Raw genomic sequence first — 24,514 nt, 5'->3', positions numbered from 1 at the left:
GAAGGACATAGACAAAAAAAATAAAAATAGTAATGATAAAAAATAATATAAAAAAAAATAAAATAATAATAAATAAAACAAAAAAAAATTTGCTGTATTTCTCCCGCCCCCCCCCCCCCCTCTACACCACGAGGAGCCCAAATCCAAAAAAAAAACAACTTTGCAACGGGTATACAGCCTCTAGCAGTGTGGGAGGGAGTCACGCGGAGGATATCATCTCCGTTTCCCATCCGGATAGCTTAGTGAACCTCTATGCGGAATTCCGTTCACAAGTTTTCCTGTGTTGAAGCTAGAGCTAACGAACTTGACCATTTTTCACTGTTTCTCTGAATTTCCGTCGGTTTTTCTTGTTTAGCTCCGAATCGGTGATGTTCGGGTCTAATGTCACGAGATATGTTCGGGGTTGCAATTTCTCTCGATCTTTAATGACGTACTTATCCAATGAGCGTATCCCATCCTAAAATCTGAGTACAGTATGGAATTGTGCTGCTGGGAGGGTGCTCATAGTGTGTGTTTGCGGGTCTGTTCTCTACTCCTGTATTTTATACTGTATGTATATTTTTTTACTCGTCAAACGGCAGTAGGGGAAAAAAATTAGATTTTGCTTTTATACTATGGGCATTGTATTGTCTTTCATCTTCAAAACAATATTCATTGTTTATTTGGTTTCGTTCCCAGCCACATGTAATGCGTCAAAAATTAGTTCTTTTGCAAATTTTATTTCACCAAATCTATTCATAGTTAGAATTCCTCTCACAAAAATTTGAAACACATACACACATTTGTTCCAATTTTTTTTTTCAATTATTAGTTTTGCAAAATGTGCAATTTACCAAACTAGGTGTCAGACATAATAGGAAAACAAATTGCCCATGTGTCAAGTTTAATTAACAATTTGTGTCTTTGAAAAGAGGTATGCTGATAACCAAGACCCGGATGTTGATGAAATTTGTTCATTTTTCGTTTTTGACTGGAAAAAATCCTCTCTCTATTCCCCCTTCTCCAGTATACAAGTCATGCCCCGCACATCTAGCAACAAGGACGTCCGATCAGATTCTTCACGGGACTCTCAATAGCGAGTTCCTTGTGATTTAACATAAAATGATAAGATTCGTCTCGGGCCTCCAAGTCGGAGACCTGACAGCCCCACCCTTGTGGATGCCATAACGCCAGTGTTCCTAACCGATTCATGAATTATAACTCGTTTGTTAAAAAAAATTGTTATTTTTGATGAAATCTAAACGAGAGAGAGAAAAAATAAATTTTTGAGAAAAAAATTCACATGATTGTGATGGTATGAAAATTTCTTTCGACGTATCGATTTCAAAAGAAAATTCACAAACATCATTTTATTCAAATCAGATGGACCACGAGTATTTTAGATTGGTACCCCGTGGTGTTAAACGTCCGAGAAGGCGTTCCCACGCAAGATGGATTGACGAGAGCAGGAAAGCTGGAGCCAACTGGATGGCTAAAGACAGTGCAGAATGGAAAAATTTAGAGGAGACCTTCATCCAGCAGTGGATTGAAAATGGTTGTTGTTCATGAGGATGATTTGAAATCAGTATCTTCTATATATATATATTACCGCTCACAATCTAGTTCAAATTCCAAGTCCGACACGCGCGGAATCTTTAACGGGAATTTTCTGCTTTTTTCACAGCCGGTTTGCGTAAAGCGGCGACACGCTATGTAAATGAACGGAGCGTTTCCTTATTCTGATTGGCCCGATCGCTACCGATTGCCGGAATCGGAAATAACAAGAAATGTTTTTCGTTAATCTCCCGCTTTTAAAAGCTAAAAAAAAGTTGAAACTCAGGGTTTTAAACGATCGGAGACGACGCGGGTTTCCAGAATCGGAAACGTGAACGCACACTCATAGATGTGATTCATCCGATCCCAGGCCGTGCGCTGATCTCAGACCGTGAAAATTCTACGGTTCCTGTTGTTGCTAAATTTTTGCGTAGGTGGGATTGTGTAGGGAAATTGTGTTAAAAAATTCAAGGAAGTTAGAAAACACGATCCGGACTATCTCGGCAATGTATGCGTCTCTGAGGACTTTGGACTTAATACCAGCAAGGTAAGATCTTTCCTTTTCCCGTTTTTATGAAGGATTCTTTCGAGAGAGAATCCAGAAAACAAACTAAACTTGTTCGAGATATTTATACATTGAGATGGAATTCCTCACGCTTTTGATGAAAATACGAATAATATCGTAAAAGATCCGATGTACTCAGATCCGGTAATCGTTCGAACTTCACAAACGCACTTCAAAACGATCCGTTTTAATATTGATGGCCGCTGCCTGTATAAATTAGATGAGAACATTTCATCAACCATTTTCAATACAAATGATCGCCAACCTGTTTTTAACCCTGATAATTTTAGTGCTTCAATAACAGTTCTTAGGCTGGGACTTGACTACGGCGCGGTTGCACGCGGTTGGGGGGGGGAAGGCATCATCTATAGTTTTATTCTGTCAACGCACAGATACAACTGCAACCGCTGAGCGCGGTTTTTTCAACCGAGAAAATCCACATTTTTTTGGACGGTTGGGGTAACCGGAAAGCTGCCATCATGTATTGGGAAGGCTTGAGCTCCCTGATGACGGTTCGGCTGGACCTGCGATTGCTGTCTTCCATTGGCTATTAAGTGGTTTGACAAGGAGGGTGATGGGATTTCGGATGCACTGGACAAAGGAATTGCTCTCCTTCTCAGTTTGCCATAAAAATGAGGGCAAAAGACAAATTCGAAGAACTGTATAGTGAAGTTCTATTCGACAGAAACTAATTCTTTGTTTGGCGCTTTTGCACTGATAACAATAAAAAAAACCAATGAAGAAAAAAATTAAATTTTTCTAATTATTGAAATTTTTTTGCTTTCCTACATGAGCATACATTAAAACTCGGTTATAATGACATTCATAAACTAACGTGATTACGCTAAAACCGAGATGTATATTTTAGAGTCTCTTGAATGAAATGCATTGGATCCCGATTATAACGTGTTAGCAATAAACCAATTAGTTACCTCATCCAAAAGAGTACAAATTACCACGGAGCCCAACCATTTATAATGAATTCATAAAAAATTAGAAGTAAAAATAATCAGACATCTGCAGGAATATATTTTTACATTTGCAAATTCTCCATATCAAACTTTTGAAACGTTTATTAAAAGCCTAAGTATGAACCGGGGAGGAAATACGTCCCTAAGAGCTGCATTGTGTGTGTTTTGCTTTCATTATTCTGTCTTTTTGGTATTTATTTTTGTATCGTATATGAATGTGGCTGTCTATCTGTTGTTTTTGCAATGAAAAAAAACCCATCTAGGCCAGCGGTTCTCAACCGGTGCTCCGTGTGAACTCCCAAGGGCTCCGCGGCCCTCGAGGAAAATAAAAAAAGAACCAGTAAATTTGAAAAAAATAATTATTGATATTTTTGAATAAAAATAAATCGGTAACTTTGATGAATAAATAAAAAATAGGCCTACGGGGCTCCGCCATAGAAATTATATACTGGAAAGGGCTCCGTGGGTCAAAAAAGATTGAGAACCGCTGATCTAGACAAAACGTTGTATGCGGGTAATATCGGAGAGTGCACTAAGACAATTTTCACACTTACCGTTCTTTTCAAGTAGTTTTTCATTTACATACACACACAAAGCCGCAACTAGGGAGAGCGGGTCCACTGTATCGAGTGCTGAACTAGGGGGGCGCCGAATTGCCCCTTTAACACCACTCCTAACCTTTCCTTACACGGGGACGCCAAAAGCTTGCTAGCTCCAGTTAAAAAAGTATCCAGCTGCGGCCCTGTGTGTACCTTAAACCCTGCAACATATATACTGATGTACACGGCCACAACGACATGCGTGGTCAGCAGGGGCAAGCACGCATTTTGGCGCCCCCTTTTAATATTGAAGGAGAGATGAAAGGTTAACATTTGCGCTCCTGTCTGGCTCGGAGTTCGGGGCATCAGTCAGTGCCGTCTTAACGCATAGGCCCACCCGAGCACGGCCCGGGTGCCTCAAGAGAAGAGGGGCCTCCCAAAAATGAGATCCGATTGAAATTTTAAAGGATTTACCATGTAGGGCCTCCTAAAAACCACTTGGCCCGGGGGGGGGCCCATAATACTCTTAAGACGACCCTTCATAATGTTGTATCATAATGTTTTTTAAAATTTGATTTTTTTTTTTTACAGTTTTTAAAACATGAAATTTTCAGAAATTTCATTCCGATTTCCTATCTGAATTTTTTTTTTCCTGACCATCAAAAGAAATATATATTTTTTTAAATAGGAGAAAATAATTTTATCCTTGACTTTTTTTTTTGGTCATATGGGGTTTCCCAAAATTACAATTATTGTGCTTAATTTCCATTAATTAGAAATTTAATTAATTGGAAATTCACTTTAATTACAAAGAAAAGCGTGCTAAATTCATGGCCAATAATTTTCTTCAAGCCAAAACTTCAAAAATATGTTACTTAAATAGTTTTTTAATATATATGTTATTTAAATTAATTATGATGATTCTAGTTATCATATATAAAAAAATTTGTGCGATTTGGTCACGAATCGTAAAAGCATCAAAAATGGGTCAACTTGTAGGCTGTCTTTCTTCAACTCTGAATTAATTTCAAATGGCAAATATTGTTACAGAAAATTAAATTTCATTACATGAATATTTTTATTAGTATATACAGTAAAACCCCTCCTTTCTGTGAACACGGACAGGACAAAAAAATTAAATACATATGTAAAATGGGTGACCGTTAAAAAGAGGTTTGAAATTCATACTTTTATATATTATACAACTGTAAATTATTATTTTTCCGTAAAAGAGGGAGTATCCGTTAAGAGGGGGGTTTTACTGCAATGCAGCTTATGAGCACGAATTTGCATGCTAACTGGAGCCAACTTCAGCTTGGCGAAAATAATTTAGCCAATCCCGAGATGTTACGTGACAAATAAAAAAACCCCGGTTGGTAACAGCAGTGTGTGTTTCACGCGAAATTCCACGGTTGCTGATAAGATCAACCGCGCCAGCCGAACCGTAGTGTGCCGGCAGCCTTATAATACCGATTTGAGAGAATATCCCTATGCCCCCCCGGTGCTGTCCAGATCAATAATATTTTTTGCCCGAAAGGCAAAAAAAGAAAAAAAAAATAAGTCGAACATGCCAGAATAACAATGCGTCTGTTCTTAAATTGAGTAAACTCCAAGGAGATGCTCTACCATTAACAGATGGTTTTTGAGAGACTTAGAGCAGATACAACTGAGATATAAGCAAGAGTGTTTACGGTAGTTGGCTAGTTGATAAGCTTACAGGGATTTCAATGTACCAACAACATCCATTGTTGAACAAGAACTGTCTTGCATTATCACATGGAAATGCAGATGTTGAGAGAGGATTCACTGTAAATCGGTAGTATTCTATCGCACAACAGACAGTCATTCAGAAGAATGTGCATAATTGGGGTGAGGCTAGTGAAAGACGCTGTGAAAAAGAATGGAAGTGTGTTGCATGTCCCAGTTACAAAAAAAGTTATGACTTGTATGACCATAGGCGGAGATAGACTTGGAAGTCTGGGGGGGGGGGCACGATGATGATGTCAATTCATATATACAGATAGACCCCACCCCCGTATCTTCGCCCATGTGTATGACTAAAGCACATACTGCTTATAAAATTCAAAAAGAAAAGAAGGAAATGGCTGAAAATTCGAAGAAGAAGAGAAGTTAAAGCTGGCCAATGTGTGAAGAAAAGAGGTCAAAAGAAGATTAAATAGAGAAGATTGATATATAGTGAAATAAAAAAATTAAAAATAATTGAAATAAAAAGCTTGTTTCTGCACAGAATTACTTAAAGGAAAGTAATGCACCTTTTAAGCATGTCAGTATACAAAAATAAAGAATTTTGGAGATGTAAAAGTTTTGTCAATGTCAATAAATGTTGCAACTAAAAAAATACAAGATGCAACTAATGAATTGAACAGAGCCCATAATAAACGTATTAAGATATCTTAATACATTTATTTTTATTTGCCTTTTTTCAATTCATTAGTTGCATATGTAAGAAAACCAACAACCCAGTAGGGTGTTTTGACTATAATAAAAAAATTAATTGCGTGTTTGCATGATTTGCTTTTTGAACAGAATCAGAAAATTTATCAGCTTTCTCTTGCAAATAGTGTTAAAAACAGTTTAAAAGAAACTTCTGCTTTCATGCTCATGAATTGGATTCTTCAAGTGACAATAAAAATTTGATTAATTTTTTTCCAGTTCTGTTATTATACATAGTTTTTTGATACTGCATTCTGTGAAAATGAATTTTTTTTTTAAATTCCTTAGAGAACTTGAGTTTCTTGAAATATTAATAGATAATACTGCAATTAAAATACTCAAAGAATGATTCTGAACCGCAGAGCATTTTTGAATACTACGATAATTTGAAAATTCAAGTTTTTTTCTCCTATTTTTTTTCATTTTTTCAAATTTTCACTTCTAGGCCTGAATAAATATTTGTGTAAGTTTTCCCCACCCCTTTCACTGAAAGTTGTTTTCTATTGTTTCTCTGATATTCTGAGTTTTCAGTAATCCGAGATAATATCGGTCCTGTTCACCTCGGGTAAGGTTCAGTGGTTCCTCCTGAAGCCGGTTTGGAAAATTCTAAAAACCGGTGAATGAGAAAAAATATCTTCGAATGCTTTTAAAAGACTAGAACAAAAAGTAAAAATCAAATCAAGTCTATCTTTCTGGAAAATATGAAAGGGAAAATTCCAAAACATGCATTTTGGTAAACTCAAAAATAGTGATAGTAACATTGATTTGCATTTCTTTGGCTTGCTCAATCCTAACAAATAAGATGCAGAATTTATTAGAATGCTTGAATAAGAAAAATATTAAATCAAGCAAAATTTTAATGAAAATGCTATAAAAATGTAACTTTGTAATTTTGAAGCCAGAATTGTGTGAAGCATTGAAACAAAAATTTGCAGAACAATAGAGAGGCTTGATGCTGATGCTCTCTACTAAAAGTAAAAGCAGATGTGCTACGTAGTATTAGTTTCGAAGATGTCGTCAAAGACTTTGCAAAACTAGAAAAAGCAGAAGGGGGAAGGGCCTTTGAAACAAATGAGAAGTGCGCTTAGAAATACGTATTCACATCATACTCAGCCTACTTCTGAAAAATAAAATTTTATGTAACGTTTCTTATGTTTTTTTTCTTTCGAATTGATAGATTCAATGAATAAATAGATGAAAAATACAGCGTGTGTCTGTATTGAGAATTGGCAATATCCAATATTGTCAATTCTCACCAAAAACAAAGCTAAACGTGAAAGAAAGCCTGAAAGTAAAAATTATTAGTATTAGCTAGACAAATGTGTAGGCGAAGTCTCTGGAACCGGTTCTTGGTGATTTCTGTGGAGATATTTTAATTCCTCCATCTCCTTCTTCACGTCAGTCAATTAGTTCGAATTTTTTTAGCGCGCGAACGCTAGAAAGTTCAAAATTTTCTAACAGGATTTCCACAGATGATGCTTTGGGTGTGGTTCAGGGCCGTAACTAGGCTTGGGCAACCGTGGCCTTTAGCCGAATAGGGGCCTCACAAAAAATAAGCACTTATTTTCCATAACCTTTTCCTTTTTAAGGGTCTCTTCCCCCCCCCCCCCCGAAAATATCTGCTCCGAGAAGGTGTGTTACGACCATAGACTAAAGATATAACAGACCGCGAGCGCTATTCATAAAACTTGTCGAACGTGAAGAAAAGATGAGCTGTATTGTCGGGGAAAGAACGGGTTCTGCGCTATTACTTATACATTTGGCTCGTTTTCGCAGAACATAGTGATTTCGTGTTAATGCTAGGATGTTGTAACGAAATTTGACTCGATCATCGAGTTGATGAAAACTTTCCTGCATTTGTTCAATGAATTTCATTCATTCTTATGTAAAATATTTAGGGAATGAGGAATTCGAAAAAAAAAATCAATTCTATATAATATAAACAAATATTGAAAAACGAATTTTTTTTTATTTTCCAAAAGGGATAATTCCTAATAATTTAAGACTTAGGTTATATATATATAATAGGATTTAAAAACTCATCTCTTATATATACAGCCTATTTCATTTATATTTTTAAATATTCTCTTCTCATTCACTTCGTCACTTTTAATTTCGGAAATGTATTTTAACTAGGAGTTATTAAAACATAAAAATTATCTTCCAAGAACATTAAAATTACTCTAATCATACATTTATTTTGAGTATATAATTATAATGCATCATATTATGTTATGTAATGTAACACATTCACACTCATACCATATTCAGTCATGAGATATTTAAATAATAAGTAAAAGTTTCATTTCCAACATTCTTGAAAAACCTTTTTATAACCTTATCACACAAAAATGTAAACACTTGCATAATATTTCAGGAATAAAATGAATTTTTCAAGAAAATTGCAAAACCTCATCGTCAGTACTTTTCTAAATTATAAGAAATGAAATTTCGTGTAGCGTATATATGTAATAATTTAGAGTACGTAAATATATGTTACATGTCACATATGTGTAACCTTTTCGCTCCAGAAGTATACATATGTGAATCTTCATTTTTTTTTTTTTTTAGGCATTAAGTAGTTTTTAGAATGATTCTTTCATTCAATTAATGTCTGAGGTACACATAGTGACTTAGTTCTAAAGTTCATAGTGACATAGTTACTGTTGCTTGCTGTGAAGTTGTTGCTTGCTGATCGTTAGAAGTTGTTGTTGCTTGTTGATCGTTGGAAGGCTTGTGGGCATTGAAGGGCAGGTCATCACCGCAGATATAAGCCGGTTTGACTCTGTCTGTGCTTACAGATACTGGTCGACCTTGGGTCTAGGTCAATTCGTGGCGCTCAACTTGTCGCAGGACAATTCGTCGCATTCAATTTGTCGCAGCGTCAATTCGTCGTGCTACAAACTCGTCGCGGTACAAATTTGTCGCAGGCTCATTTCGTCGCGGTACAAATTTGTCGCAGGCTCATTTCGTCGCAGTACAAATTTGAATTTCTTTAAAATTCATGTGTTTGTTGTGATCTTATAAATAGGGTAGTTGCTTTAGGCGTAAAAAATGGATCTAATTTCTTTTCTCATTTATTGGAAATGTTCCCCTTTGCCATCTGTTTTAATTTTTAACAAATGAAGGAAAGTATTCATTGAAGTCATTAAATTTTTAAATTTTAATTTTTACCATATAAGCCGCATTTCTGTCGAGATTTCCATTTCTCGCAGTGAGGGATGTTGAAGAGCTGACCCAAATAAGAAATTGAGATCAAATAAATTTTTAAATTTTAATTTCCACCTTATAAGCCGCATTTCCCACTTTTTGTCGGGATTTCCATTTCTCGTAGTGAGGGGCGTTGGGAGCTCACCCAAATAATAAATTGGGATCAAATAAATTTTGAAAATTTAGTTTCCATCGTATATGCCGCGGTTCCCGCTTTCTATGTATCCATGCAGAGAATATATCTTTAAGGAATTTTTTATAACAACGTACCTAAGTTTTATGTAAGAGCTGCGAAAAGTATTATTTTCAAATTATTTTTTTGCAATGCAGTGTACATTTCAAATCACTTTGTATTATCACACCGAAATAATATTCAAACAGTCCGACCATAGGCACCAGAACTGGGGGCTGATGCCATTTGAGGCTCCCCCCCCCCCAACTCCACTAACTCATGAATATACAATTCAATGCACCATTTCGCCTCCTGAGTACGGGTTTGAGTCCCTTATGAACGGAATGAATGGCGATTTTTAGCCCCCCCCCCCACCTCCTCAATGTTTCCTTCATGTCGGCACCTTTTGACTGGCCAAGGATGCCGGAAGTGTTTAATTTTGATTTCTGAATCATTTCTCTGGGTGCGCATACCCATTCCATAAAATACCCTGGGCACCAACAGCATCTTTGTCACCACTGGAAATGTCAATCGATTTTTGATTTTTTTTTTTTTTTCAACTCTAAAGTAACAACTCTCGAGTAAAAAGAATGAAATCAGACTTTTAATTGGCCCATTGTATGTAACTTCATGTACATGACACTCGAAATTAAAATTATAATATCAATTAAATTTAAAAATTTAACTGCATATAAAAGTTTAATTATACTTGAAAATTCGGTTAGAAAAATTTGAAATGTTCAATAACTGATTTTTGCTGTGATAAAATTTCAATATCATGTGGAAAAATTTCGGTTTGTATGATATTCCCCAAATTACAGTGAGCCTTTCTTTAACGGTAAATTTCTATCTGCCCCATGGGCTCGCGAGTTCCCCCCCCCCCTTCGAGAGTCGCCAACATTTACAATTACAGTATCTCCATAAGAACCCAAAATATTTAATTAATTAATAATTCAATTAAATTAATATTTAATTTTCACCGTATAAGCCGCACTTCCCGCTTTTGTTGGGATTTCTATTTCTCATAGCGAAGGGAGTTGGGCGCAGATCAAGGGTGGAAATGTACAGTGCTTATGAATGATGATTCGATGAAGTTTTCATAATGCCCACAGGATGAGCACCGACAAAGGCAATGTAATCACCATTAAGAAAGATGACTATGGGTCTGTCGCATAGACATAAACTGAAGAGCCAAAAAAACTGGTACAGGCATGCGTATGCAAATAAAGAGATATGGAACCAATCAGAGTACGGCGCTGCGGTCGGCAACGCCTATATAACACAACAAGTGTCTGGCGTAATTGTTAGATCGGTTACTGCTGCTACAATGGCAGGTTATCGAGATTTAAGTGAGTTTGAACGTGGTGTTATAGTCAGCGCACGAGAGATGGGACATAGCATCTCCGAGGTAGCGATGAAATTTGGATTTTCACGTAAGACCATTTCACGAGTGCACCGTGAATATCGGGAATCCGGTAAAACATTAAATCTACAACATCGCTGCGGCCGGAAAAAGATCATGAAAGATCGGGACCAACGACGACTGACGAGAATCATTAAACGTGACAGACGTGCAACCCTTCCGCAAATTGCTGCAGATTTCAATGCTGGGCCATCAACAAGTGTCAGCGTGCGAACCATTCAACGAAACATCATCGATATGGGCTTTCGGAGCCGAAGGCCCACTCGTGTACCCTTGATGACTGCACGACACAAAGCTTTACGCCTCGCCTGGGCCCGACAACACCGACATTGGACTGTTGAGGACTGGAAACACGTTGCCTGGTCTGACGGGTCTCGGTTCCAATTGCTTCGAGCTGATGGACGTGTACAGGTATGGAGACAACCTCATGAATCCATGGACCCTACATGTTAACAGGGGACTGTTCAAGCTGGTGGAGGCTCTGTGATGGTATGGGGCGTGTGCAGTTGAGCGTGATATGGGACCCCTGATACGTCTAGATACGACTCTGACAGGTACGTAAGCATCCTGTCTAATCACCTGCACCCATTCATGTCCATTGTGCATTCCGACGGACTTCGACAATTTCAGCAGGACAATGCGACACGTCACACGTCCAGAATTGCTACAAAGTGGCTCCAGGAACACTCTTCTGATTTTAGACACTTTATTGAACATATCTGGGATGCCTTGCAACGTGCTGTTCAGAAGAGATCTCCACCACCCCCTCTTATTCCTTCGGATTTATGGACAGCCCTGCAGGAATCATGGTGTCAATTACCTCCAGCACTACTTCAGACATTAGTCGAGTCCATGCCACGTCGTGTTGCGGCTCTTCTGCGGGCTCGCGGGGCCCTACACGATATTAGGCAGGTGGACCAGTTTTTTTGGCTCTTCAGTGTAATATAACCATTAATCTTATGTTTATAATCAGTCGCATATCTTTGGCTGGTTTGCTTGTGTGGTTGTAAGTGCGGCTTATACGGTGAAATTAAATATTAATTTAATTGAATTATTAATTAATTAAATATTACAGGTTCTTATGGAAGTACTGTAATGGTAAATGTTGATGACTCTCGAAGGAGGGATGGGGAGAAACTCTCGAGCCCATGGGGCAGATAGAAATTTACCGTTAAAGATAGGCTCACTGTAATTTGGGGAATATCATACAAACCGAAATTTTTCCCCATGATTTTTTATCACAGCAAAAATCAATTAGTTAACATTTCAAATTTTTAAGGCCCATGGGGCAGATAGAAATTTACCGTTAAAGATAGGTTCACTGTAATTTGGGGGAATATCATACAAACCGAAATTTTTCCACATGATATTGAAATTTTATCACAGCAGAAATCAATTATTTAACATTTCAAAGTTTAATTATATTTGAAAATTCAGTTATAAAACTTTTATATGCAGTTAAATTTTTAAATGTAATTGATATTGTAATTTTTATTTCGATAGCCTTTCCGCATTGACAAAAATTAATTATTTTCAGTTAACTGCGTGTACACTTTTGTTCATGTTTTTATTTCACTAAGACAGAAACCTACATACAAGCTCGCGTGGAACATGTACAGTGAAGAATCGACGGTTCGACGAATTGATTCTGCGCTGTAATATATAAATTGACGTCAAGACGAATAGACACGGCGGCAAACTTGTACCGCGACGAATTGGCACTGCGACGAATTGGCACTGCGACGAATTTGTACCGCGACAAATTGAGGCGCGACGAGTTGATCGCGACAAGTTAAGTGCGACAAATTGACCGGCTACTGTCGACCTTTTATTAGTATTTGGAAGACCTTTTCTGATCTTGACAGTACCTGGTAAGGTCCCTCGTACGGAGGTTCTAGGCCTTTCTTCACTGTGTCCGTGCGGAGGAAAACATGAGCAAGACAGCAGGTCCTTGCTGACAAAAACAATGTTTTCCGTGGCGAACAGTCTGTCTTGGGCTTAAATTTTCCATGGTGGTCTTCAACTGATCAACGAAGCTTGATGGATCTGGGTGATGACGACTAGGTACGAAAAACTCTCCTGGAAGCCGTATAAGTGCACCATACATCATTTCCGCAGTTGTAGCTTGCAAGTCCTCCTTCCAGGCGGCTCGAAAACCCAACAGAATCGTAGGAAGTACTGTTACCCAGCGGTTAGTTGCGTGAGCCTTGATAGCAGACTTAAGGTCTCGATGGAAGCGTTCTACTTGACCATTTGCTTGTGGATGGTATGATGTGGTCCTCTGGCGATTGGTTCCCAAGAACTTCGTTAGAGCCTTGAACAAAAAGGACTCAAACTGGACACCTTGATCTGAGGTGATTCTGTTAGGTGAACCGAACCGAGCAACCCATCCAGAATAGAAAACCTTGGCCACGGTGTCAGCAGAGCTATCCGGCATAGGGAATGCTTCAGGTCATTTAGAGAAGCAATCCACACAGGTGAGGCAATATTTGTAGCCTTCCGATGGAAGCAAAGGGCCTACAATATCAATGTGGACGTATTCAAACCTTTCATCAGGTGGTGAAAATTCCCCATGTGGGCTGTTTGCATCCCGACTCATTTTAGACTTTTGACAGTTAATGCATGTACGTGCCCAAGTGGTCACGTCAGCCTTCAGTGCGAGTCACATGAAATGCTCTTCAACTAGTTTCACAGAGGCCTTCACTCCAGGATGTGCCAGTCCATGCAAGGTAGTAAAGATGTCCCTACATTTTGAAGATGGAACCAATGGTCGAATGCGACCTGTAGAGATATCGGAGTACAGCTGAAGCTTTGACTCATCAGCTGGAAGAGAGTGGATCTTCAGGAAGTAGATGAAGGATTGGTGAGTAGTTGCTGAATATCCTCATCTTTGAGTTGTTCCTCTGCCATTCGTTTGAAGTCGGTGGGAGATGGTGTGTCTATGGTTGATATGGATATCCGAGACAATGCATCTGCCACAACATTTTCTGCACCCTTGATGTGTCGGATGTCTGTGGTAAACTGGTCAATGAAATCCAAGTGTCGAAGCTGACGAGGTGAGCACTTGTCAGTGGTCTGTCTGAAGGCATATGTGAGAGGATTCTGATCCGTGTACAGGACGAATGAATGGCCTTCAACCATGTGCCTGAAATATTTGATAGCAGGATAAGCTGCCAACAGCTCTCGATCATAGGCACTGTAATTCTTTTGTGCACACATTCTTTTGTGTGAGATAACTTCTTGGAGTAGAACCCAAGTGGCTGCCAAGATCCTGACACACGTTGTTGCAAAGTTTCGCCTATGGCAATATCGGAAGCATCTACCACAATAGCCAAAGCTGCTTCTTCCACTGGAAATGCCAAAGCTGTTGCATCTGCCAGATCCCGCTTAGACTTCAGGAATGCTTCATCGGCTTCTTTGGTCCAAACGATTTTTCTCTTATCGTTTCGCTTGGAACCCGCTAGAAATTTATGCAGGAGTGCCTGCGTCTCTGCTGCTTTTGGAACGAAGCGACGATAAAAATTGAGGAGGGCCAAAAATCGTCGGAGCCCTTTGACTGTGTCTGGCTTTGGGTATTGAGCGATGACCGACACTTTCTCAGGAAGAGGTTGCAGAGATCATATGACCCAAAAATCGAACTGATGGTTGCCCCAGAACTCATTTAGTAGCATTGAGGCGAACTCCGAATTCAGAAAACGTTTGAATACTTGGCGCAAATGTTGTTCCCTGTGCTCTTCAGTGTTTGTAGATGCCACGAGAACATCGTCGAAATACGGTACACAAAAGGTGAAACCCTGCAACACCATATGTATGAACCTCTGGAATGTTGCAGCTGCATTCGACAGTCCGAACGGCATGAAGAGAAATTCGAACAGTCCGAATGGTGTTGTTACGGCTGTTTTCCGGAATATCCTCTTGTCTCACAGGGATTTGATGAAAAGCTTTTGCAAGATCTAGGGTGGAGAATATTTGTTTCTCCTCTAGCACATGGAGACAGTCCTGGATGTGCGGAACTGGATATCTGTCAGGGATAGTTGCAGCATTTAGTCTCCTGTAGTCGCCGCATGGTCTCCAATCGTCGTTGCACTTGGGTACCATGTGCAGTGGGCTTGCCCAGCAACTTTGAGATGGTCGGCAAACTCCTTGGGCAACTAGATGATCGAATTCCCACTTGGCTGCACGCAGCTTGTCCGGTGGTAGCCTGCGAGGTTTTGATGCAACTGGTGGGCCTTTGGTCTCAATGCAGTGTTGGACGTCATGCTTAACAGCATTAAATGTTGCTACAGTCTCTGTCAGTTCAGGAAACTCGGTGAGAATTCGATGAAATTCACTATTGTCCCGGATGCATTTCACTGCTGGGGATGGTACGTCCGCACCAGCAATCTTGCAATGTGAACGAAGCTCAGTGAGTGGATCCATTAATTGACCGCGCCGAACATCTATAAGCAGTCCAAAATGCCGCAGAAAGTCAGATCCGATGATTGGACGTGAAACGGCAGCAACGATGAATGACCAATGAAATGCACGACGAAGTCCTAGGTCTAGTTTTAACAGTCGTTGACCGAAGGTATGTATGGCAGTTCCGTTTGCAGCAAACAACTGAAGCTTGTCTGGCTGACGTCGGGAATCTTCTTTGCGTAGTGGCAGTACAGATACATCAGCGCCAGTGTCTATGAGGAACTGCACGGAAGATGACTGGTCAGACAGACATAGCCGGAAGCACTCGAGTTTGCCGTCACTCTGAGCATCGAGTGACGGCCCAGCTAGTTTCCCTGGTGGTTGAAACTGCAAGGCTGGACACATTTGGTTGCTTTTTCTTTGAAACGCCAGTGGTACCAGCAGTGCTGGTAATTTCTGTCACGACTGCTGGAACGCTGACGAGATCCTCGGCGATTTCTTGATTGGGATCGAGCACGCGTTTCGAGACGCTCCAAACGGGAAGAAACATCCATTAGGGTACGTCCATAGTGAACCGCTTCTCGCTTCTCGTCTCATCGCGGCGGGCGAGCGGGGAAAAAAAGATCGTGAAAACTCATTGAGGTGGTCATAGCGCGCCCGCCTACCTGCATTTACTGGCTCAAACCGCTTTTAACCGCTTTAACCGGAATGAATTATTATTTCTTTTTCTCGCTTGAACTGCTCACCGCTTGAACACGCTCGGTGTGTTGTTATCTTCTGGTGCACGTGGTGTTCTTGTCCTCTTGAGACTGCACGTTTTTCTCTGTTTATATAAAATGGACGTGGATAAAGATATTTTAATTGCGAAAGTATTCCTGAAAAGTGTCATTTGGAACAAAATGTTGAAAGGCCACGCCAACCGCAACGTTGTTGACAAAGCATGGAAAGAGATAGCTGCTGAATTGAATGTTGAAGATGGTAAGTGAGAAATAATGTTTCATTATTATTCGTTTTTGACTCAGCTTATTTATAGATCATTATTTTTCAAACAACTAGAGCAGTATTTACTCAACAAACCTATTCACTGCATTTCACAATATTGTGTGGTTAGATTTTGCTGAATATTTTTGAATGGGACTAGAGCAGCCAGTTATTAACAACTAAGTTGAGTAAATATTCAAATTCAGTTTTATTTATTTCACATCATAATTATTAATCAATATCTTTGTTTGCATGCATAGACCCATGACAACATAAATATACGTTAAATTACATATTGGCAATTACAATAGAGCTATGAAATGGTTAAAACAAAATTACAAAATATTAATCGGTGAAAACAAGATATAAGTAAAAACACAAAATAACAAATATTAAGAATACAAACTATACAATGCATAAAATAAATGAAATGTAAGCACATAAAACATCAGGAAAACTGTGTAAGGGGTTTCAGTCAAACAAAGTACGGAAGTTATTCAACACAGAAGAAAACGGAAGATACTATTACAATTTACTGTGCATTAAGGTTTGCATAAGGCAATTTAAAGACAGTCTCATCGTGTATAACTTTAGAAAACTGAAGCCAGTCTCATCCAAAGTTGTTCAAACATTGGATAACCAGTTGCAGGGATTATTTGGGTCAAAATCCATCAACAACATAAATACTACACAACAGGCAAATGAATCGAACCAAAATGAGCGACCATGTACTTATCAACGCTAAAACATATTACACTGATGTGATAATCACGTCCCGTCAGAGACGTTGTGTATTCTGATTCCTAGCAAGTCTGTGACATGAAAATTATGTGACATGGAATTTTCACGTCACACAATTTCCACGAATCAGAACTCACAACGTTTCAGACGGGGCGTGGAATCACATCATGTCAGTGTAATGTGTTTCGGCATTAAATGTCCTGCTCCATTCATTTGTCAAGCTCCAATCCTGTTTAAGTTGGTCTGGAGCAATTCCTTATCGCTTTGATTCCCGACTATGTCCATTAGCTTCACATCATCTGTGAATTTGCTAGCAATCCCATTGATACCCTGATTGAGATCAAGTTTATAGATAAAAAGTGAAAAAGGTATGGGGCCAAGGACACTTCTTTGAAGAAGTCCACTTAATTGTGTAAGTAGGTTACATAAAACAAATTTCTTGTCAAATTTAAATGGTCAGAAATTAAACATTAAATTTTATGTACGTGTTTATGCATTTACTTTTCACACATAACTTAAAGGATATTTTTGGAAGTATTGCGCAAATGTGGATCTGACGTTTTCTGCTTGAGTTGCAGGCCTCCCTCTTCTTTCCCAACTGACCTCGTGTCCTGCAATGTGAACATCAGACAGGTTTCTATGCATTCCTTCTCGGTCAATTACGACATTGTGCAAAACACAAATGCATTTGACTATTTTATCAGCGAGACGTGCTGAGGTCTCTATTGATTTCGAAAGTATGCGCCATTTTGAGTATGTTATTCCAAATGCACATTCCACAGTCTTTCTGGCACGTGATAATCTTTCATTGAACATTTGTTTTGTCTCGGTCAGTCCCTCACGTTTATAAGGCTTCATGATGTACGGAAGCAAAGGGTATGCCTCATCCGCAAGAATAACGAAGGGAGCTTCCATTTGACTGTGCGGCAACATTTCTGGTGCAGGAAACTTTATCAGCTCTTGGTTGATGAAATTAAATAACTCAGATGCTAAATATGTCCCTCCATCGCTCTGTTTTCCATACCCTCCTACGTCAACAACTATGTACTTGTAATTGGCATCAACAAGGGCCTGCAGTACCAAGGAAAAATGCTGTTTGTAATTGTAGAACATTGAGCCTGAGTTTGCTGGACAAACTAAACGCACGTGCTTTCCGTCCAGACAGCCAACTACATGCGGAAAATTCCAAATGTTGTAGAATTCTGTTGAGTTTCTTTTCAGTGACTCAACAGTTGGAACTGGCATGTGTAGTGGGCACAGTTCAATCCATATCGCTTCCACTGTTTCCTTGACTATGTCAGCAACAGTGGATTTGCCCATCCGGAAACTGAAGGCCAATGCTCTGAACGATAGTCCAGTCGACAGATACCTAAAATGAAAGGATATTGAATTTATTCAGTTTTACTTGCATATTTATTAATATTAAATGAAAATAGAATGGAAGAGAAAAAACGAAACATGTATGTTGTGGTTGAAAACATTTAGAGAAACTAATAATTTTGTTTGTTTTTTTCAGATGGGGTTCTGCGTAAAAAGTGGAAGTATCTGAGAGACCAATTCGCAGTAGAAATGGGAAAGTTCCCTCCTAGACGTTCAGGTGATCCTGGCAGTCAAACGGTATCTAAGTGGCCATATTTCAAATCGCTCATGTTCTTAGCGGGCATCGTCAAGCCAAGAGCCTCATCGAGCAACTTGAATAGCAGCAAAACTGATCAGGGCAGTGAAAATTTTGAAATGATAGCTCACACTGCTGAGAGTGGAACAGAGCTTGCGGATGGTAGTCAGGAAACAGAAATGCAAGATTCTGACACCCAAAACACAGCTCAAGAAATGCAGCTGGATGAAACCCCAGATCTGCCAATAAAAAGGAAGCGAAATGATTCAAACTTCAGGTGCAATGAGCAAATGATAATAATTGAGGAAAAAAAGACGTCTTTGTTGGAACGCATAGTGCAAGAACGCAAACGTGATGACACGGATGATGCTTTGTTTTTCCGCAGCCTTTTGCCTTACGTAAGCAAAATACCGCAGGAGGTGAAAATGCGATTTAGAAGTCGAGTTCAACAGCTAGTTGACGAGTTCGCTTTCCCAGACACTCGAGCCAGCCCTAATTCAAGTTATGGTACCTCAAACGACCAAACTACTCAAATATTACCGCATGAAGAAATTATTGTGGAGGTGAACACCGCCTCAAATACAATTGCGTGGTGACAAAAACTGTCAAAAACCTAAATGAATGCGTTTTGATCACTATAGGAATATAACATGATGAAAAACTTTTTGTATATTACAATGTTTTATTTTTGAACATACATTTATTACAACAATTAAAACAAATATTAATTATAATTTGCAATTTTGAATTTTTCAACAAGAGTCTAGAAGATATAAAATATAGTTTTGTGGTTCATTTTATCTAAGCTACTGCTAACCTGTGTTCAATTTGCTAAGTGGAATAGAGCTGCTTATTCAAAATATGTATGATAGGGACATCACAGTTAGGTTTAAGACTTCAGAACATAGTTAATACACTAATTAAACCCATTTATTTTCATCTAAAAATTTCTTTGAGCTCAGTGTGTATTAATTCATAGAGTTTTAAAGAGTATTTTCAACCAAAGAAAAGCTGATGGGACTTGATACCCAAAACATTTTTTTTTGCACAGTTATTGAACATTGATATTAAATGAACATTAAAATTAAATACAGCTTCAACTGGAAAACCATTGCATTATAAATGCTATTAAATATACCATATCATAGTGCAGAAGTAAGAATAACTAGGTTTGACTAAGGATAAGTTAAGAAGTTTCTTAAGCTTCATGTAGACGCTAGCATTACCGAATTAAATGTCATTTTAGTTTTACAATTTAATATTTTGATCGCTAGATATATTTCAATGTTTTAATTGCACAATAAAAGTATCAGTGATTATCTAGATAATTTATTAATAACAAAAATCATCATCACATATATGATGTAATGAACTTTTTTAAGCACTCATCTGTTTTAAAAAAGAGTACAGCAGATGGTTTATATCAAAGCACATATATAAGCAGTTGAAGAAATTTTGGAAGGTCAAGAATCATTTTGAATCAGAGAATGTCAAATCATTCCATAGTTTTCCCTTCATGTTTATGCTATGCTTCATTCAAATTGCATATTTCATAAGAAAAAATATATATTTTTTGTTCAAAATAATTCTGTAGAGAGTAGAAAATTATTTTAGAATCATATTAAATATTTATTCTTTGTATAGCATAGCCACTTTAAACATTACATGCAATTAAAAGTGTGCATTTCCAATGGAAATTTTTATATTGAAAAGCAATATTTGACGTTTTTGAAGTAACAGTTTAAACCGTCAAAAACCTGCCAACCCCGCCATAAAGTATATTAAAAAAAAAATTCCAGTTTTAATTAAGCATTTTTAGAAGCATAAATAGGCAGATGGACAATTCAGCATAGTGATTGTGTTTTGTAAATAATAATATTCCCTTCCCACTTTTTCCAGATTTAGAACTGGCATACCCTGAAAATGCTTTGAAATGATTTTTAAAGTAAGCTAAGTTAGTATTAATTCAGTTACATGGTATCTCGAACACGTCACACTCATTGTCCAACCCACAGTAAATTGGTGCTAATTAATTATCAGCTGAGATTCATAGGCATTCAAGTACATGCAACATGGCTGCATGGCCAGAATTAAAAAGAACTGCAATACGTGTCCGCAACAGCATTGTTTGTAGTTCGCTTAGACAAAATTGTCCAAATCACACCATTGAAGCTTTTTTGGACTTCAGCGCCATACCATGCAAGCACTTTGAAAGTTTTTTTTAAGAGGAAAGGTAATTCCGAAGTAACCAGGAACTTCCTACCAGTGTAGCTTTTACTAATCATTCTCAATTTGAAGACCACTAGAATATATAACGTTTTTGCTGCTGTTTTTCCACTTGAAGCGAATGCTTTTGTATAATCACATTTCACAGTGACGTTTCAGCGCAATCTGAATCTCGAATCCTTCTTCAGTGTTGCAAGTCAGATACCAATACAGAATTGTGAAATATTCTATTTCCTTTCAACTTTTCACACTGATCAGTTGTCGTGGATTCCTTCATATCAGCAGAAATGTTCAATTCTGATGAATGAACAATCCTAATAGGCCTATCAGTGGTGGAAATGTCAGCGGGGGGGTGTCCAGCATCATGGATGTTCAAAAAAGCATTAGCAATTGTTTTTTACAGAGATAGAAGTTATAATAACAGCAATTTCTTATAAAATGTGAAACTGCAATGTAAACAAGCACAAAGATTTTGATTGGGTTGCCACTAACCTGATTATGCATTTAACATTAATATTTATTCATGAGCATTGCACAAAAATATTTTTAACTAATACATGAATTTAAAAAAAATGTGATTCAAGTTCATTTCTATGCAAGATAAGTATTTATTACAGTTAAAAACCTCATTGTTTACTTTTTTGGGCCCTTTAAACAGTACTTCAGGTGCTTGAAATTTTCACTTCCCGTTAACTGAATGAGCTATAACTTCGGTTCTAATTATCATTGGAACAAAAACAAACCATTTTAAGATTACTGAATGTTCTTTGACATGAGCATATAAAAAAACCAAAATTTTTTTTTTTTTTTTCAGAAAAATTTTTACTTCTTACGCTCCCACCCTACATTTTTATTGTTGAAATAAAATTGTTGACATTATTATTCACTTCTATTCATAACCCCCTTCCTCATCATCTTTTAGCATTTTTTTTGTAGAAACAGAGCAATCAAAACTAATAATTCAAAACGACTTACCTCAGAGTTACCATGAGACGTTCTTCAGGAAGAATTCTCTGCTGGTGAAAGTTGCACCACCTTTTCTTCAGCCTGCATTCGATTTTCTGCAGAATATATTCGAATGTTCCCTTATTCATTCGAAAATATTCGAAAAATTTCTCTGGGTGAGATTTGAGCTGGGGAAACAAAGTGTGGTATTCACCTACTTTAAGACGTGTGCTATTAATTTCATGCACGTTTGTTTCTCTTTCATGTTTAATTTTATTACAAATATTATCAGTTGTTAGCAAAACACACAACAGATCTTCATGCGACAGCTCCATGATGCTAACTGATCATGCAGGCGGACGCTCCCGCGAGCTGTGCACTATAACCCCCACCGGCTAGAATCGCGCAGGATCATCTCGCTTTCTGCAACTGCCGCTGTTTCAGCGATAAAACGAGAAGCGAGAAGCGGTTCACTATGGACGTACCCTTAGAATGGTCTGCATTTGTGAAGCTTCAGTTGACACGGTATGAACTGCAGTGAAGCTTTCCGCGGTGGCAAGTATGGCATCGGCCATTTCTGCCAATTTATCTAGGCTATCATTAGATATTGCTAATATTTGCTGAACATTTGTATGCAGCCGCTGGAGGAAAAGAGACTTCAAAATATCATCACTCACCCGTTGCCCAGCTTTACTTCGCATTTCCAGGAGAAGGCGTGATGGTTTCCGATCACCCAGTTGCAATCCAGAAATTAGATCGCGCAACCGCTGTTCCTCCGAGTCCGCATACTGCGTGCACAAACGGTGTTTTAGCGTAGCGTAAGATGTTGCGGTGGGCGGGCTGGTGATAATGTCCCCGACAACAAACAGCTCCTCTGGTTGCAAGGCAGATACGATGTGATGATACTTGGTCACTCCTGACAGAAGAAACTGACTTTCCATCTGCCTAAACCAAATCTCCGGATTTGCTCGCCAAAACGGTGGAGCTTTTACGGAAACATGGGCGATCTCTGCCGAACCAGTTGCGTTTTCATCTGCCATTTGGTTCTGCTTAAATCCTTTGATTGCCTGTCCTCTTCACAATATAGGTTACCAGTTGTAGTGATTAACGATGATAAAATCTATTCATTTAATTAACAAAAACAAATCACAAAAATCACTACATACGCATGGAACGGACATACACATACGCGACAACGTGTGACACCTCAACCAAAACACCGAGTATCATCTCCAGACGGCTTTGAATTCTCTTCCAACCAGAAGGAAAAATATGTATAATATCCGGACGGCTTTGACCGATTCCCCACAAATCCAAAGACAGTGAGATAGTAACTTGAATTCTATCTCACTTGTCTTTGGGTTTTTTTTTCTGTTCATTTGTAATTTAAATATATTAAAAAATATAAAAACTAAAATAAATAAAAAAATGAACTTTTAATTATTGAAGTTTTTTCCTTGGTTTTTTTTTTTTTTTTTTTGATGAATATTCAATTTTTTCCCCCCAATACTGTTCATTATGTGAAGTTCATTTACCTATTAAAATTTTTCATTCAGAAAGAGGTTCATTTTAGAAAGCAGCTCCATGAAATTTCACATGGAACAAAATTTCTCTTCATTTGTTTTTCATATCTTTCTTTTGCTTACGTCTCTCTCCCTATGGCTAGTGTCGTGTTGGAACAGTATACTAGTATACAATTGGATCATATACACAGTGGAACTTCGGTTAACGAGTTTAATTCATTCCGCGAACGTGCTCGTTATACGAATCACTCTTTATTCGAATCAAACTTCCCGATAGAAAATAATGGAAACACGGATAATTCGTTCCACAATTATTCATTCACATAAAAATGACTAATAAGAGTGGAATTTAATCAATAATACAATACAATAATAATGATAATAAAAAAAAATATATAATACAATAAAATATATATAATGTAATAACGTCAGAAACAAACATGCGATACGATAATGTATACAAATGAACTTACTTTAAACAACGAGAGAGAAGAGGACTATCTCGTGTTGGACGATTTACGGACTCACTGTTGTTTGCATTCTTATTCTCTTTGTGTGATTTTAAAAAGAACGTATCCAGTTACACTTGCCTTTTGCCTCCTTTAAGATTTCTCGGAGATGGGAAATTGCATTGTCGTTGGACAGATTTATTGCTTGCTGTACTGTGTTTCTATTTCATTAGTACTTTTCTACAGAATTTTGCACCGATTCCCACATTTTGCACATCTCTTTAAAATCGCATTTGAAAAGTGAGTGACTTCTCACTTCTCCCTTCCTCAGAAAAACATACCCTCAATATACGCTCTTGCTGTTGCATGCAATGGAGGCCCACCAGTTCATTTACGGTCAACTCTTGGCCAAGCAGAATTTATATAAAAAACAAGCGTACATACGCGCGATTGCAATGCGACATCTAGTTTCATATCGTAAACAGTCACGCTAAATTTTTCCAGTGAGGTGCACTGATCGGAGACTGTCAGAGAGGGGGGGAGATATTACCTACCATTTCACAGTACGTGCGAAATGGTAAGCCAAAAATCATCAGCGTAGTTGTGAAAACGTGACAATAAATAAGCAAAGCGCAAAATGTTTGCTCGTAATGCGAATCATCACTCGTTAATCGAATCAAATTTTTTTTCAAAATTTTTGCTCGTTATGCGAATTGCTTGCTAGCCGTAGTGCCACTGTATTTGGTTAATACACAGCTAAATGCAATAC

General features: G+C 38.1%; 2 protein-coding genes across 4 annotated transcripts in view; both read left to right on the top strand.

The window, feature by feature from the left end:
• The window catches only part of LOC149083308 (uncharacterized), a 112,845-nt gene that overhangs the window by 2,563 nt on the left and 85,768 nt on the right, over nt 1-24,514 (top strand). The window contains exon 1 of one of the 3 annotated variants that reach the window (XM_089236546.1): nt 1,822-2,080. The exons of the other annotated variants lie outside the window; for them this stretch is intronic. The gene's annotated coding sequence lies outside the window, so the exon portion shown is untranslated. Of the gene's footprint in view, nt 1-1,821; nt 2,081-24,514 lie in introns of those variants that run through there. 3 annotated transcript variants of the gene reach the window in all.
• LOC149083309 (uncharacterized) lies at nt 15,829-19,895 on the top strand. The gene is made up of 2 exons (XM_089236543.1): nt 15,829-16,243; nt 18,504-19,895. The coding sequence occupies exons 1-2, from the start codon at nt 16,102-16,104 to the stop codon at nt 19,196-19,198; spliced, it is 837 nt and encodes a 278-aa protein (XP_089092669.1). The 5' UTR covers nt 15,829-16,101; the 3' UTR covers nt 19,199-19,895.

The sequence above is a fragment of the Pholcus phalangioides genome, unplaced genomic scaffold, assembly GCF_987345545.1.
Source record: "Pholcus phalangioides strain wild (caught in Gottingen) unplaced genomic scaffold, Ppha-v1.0 ptg000009l_1, whole genome shotgun sequence".
Taxonomy (NCBI): Eukaryota; Metazoa; Arthropoda; class Arachnida; order Araneae; family Pholcidae; genus Pholcus; species Pholcus phalangioides.
The sequence above is the reverse complement of the archived record's forward strand: the minus strand, read 5'-3'. Positions and strand labels throughout refer to the sequence as shown.

Excerpts from the sequence above, each read along its gene's own strand:
- LOC149083309 (XM_089236543.1), top strand. The coding sequence starts at position 16,102 with ATGGACGTGGATAAAGATATTTTAATTGCGAAAGTATTCCTGAAAAGT. Across the intron at positions 16,244-18,503 it reads TGAATTGAATGTTGAAGATG|ATGGGGTTCTGCGTAAAAAG; the intron begins GTAAGTGAGAAA and ends TGTTTTTTTCAG.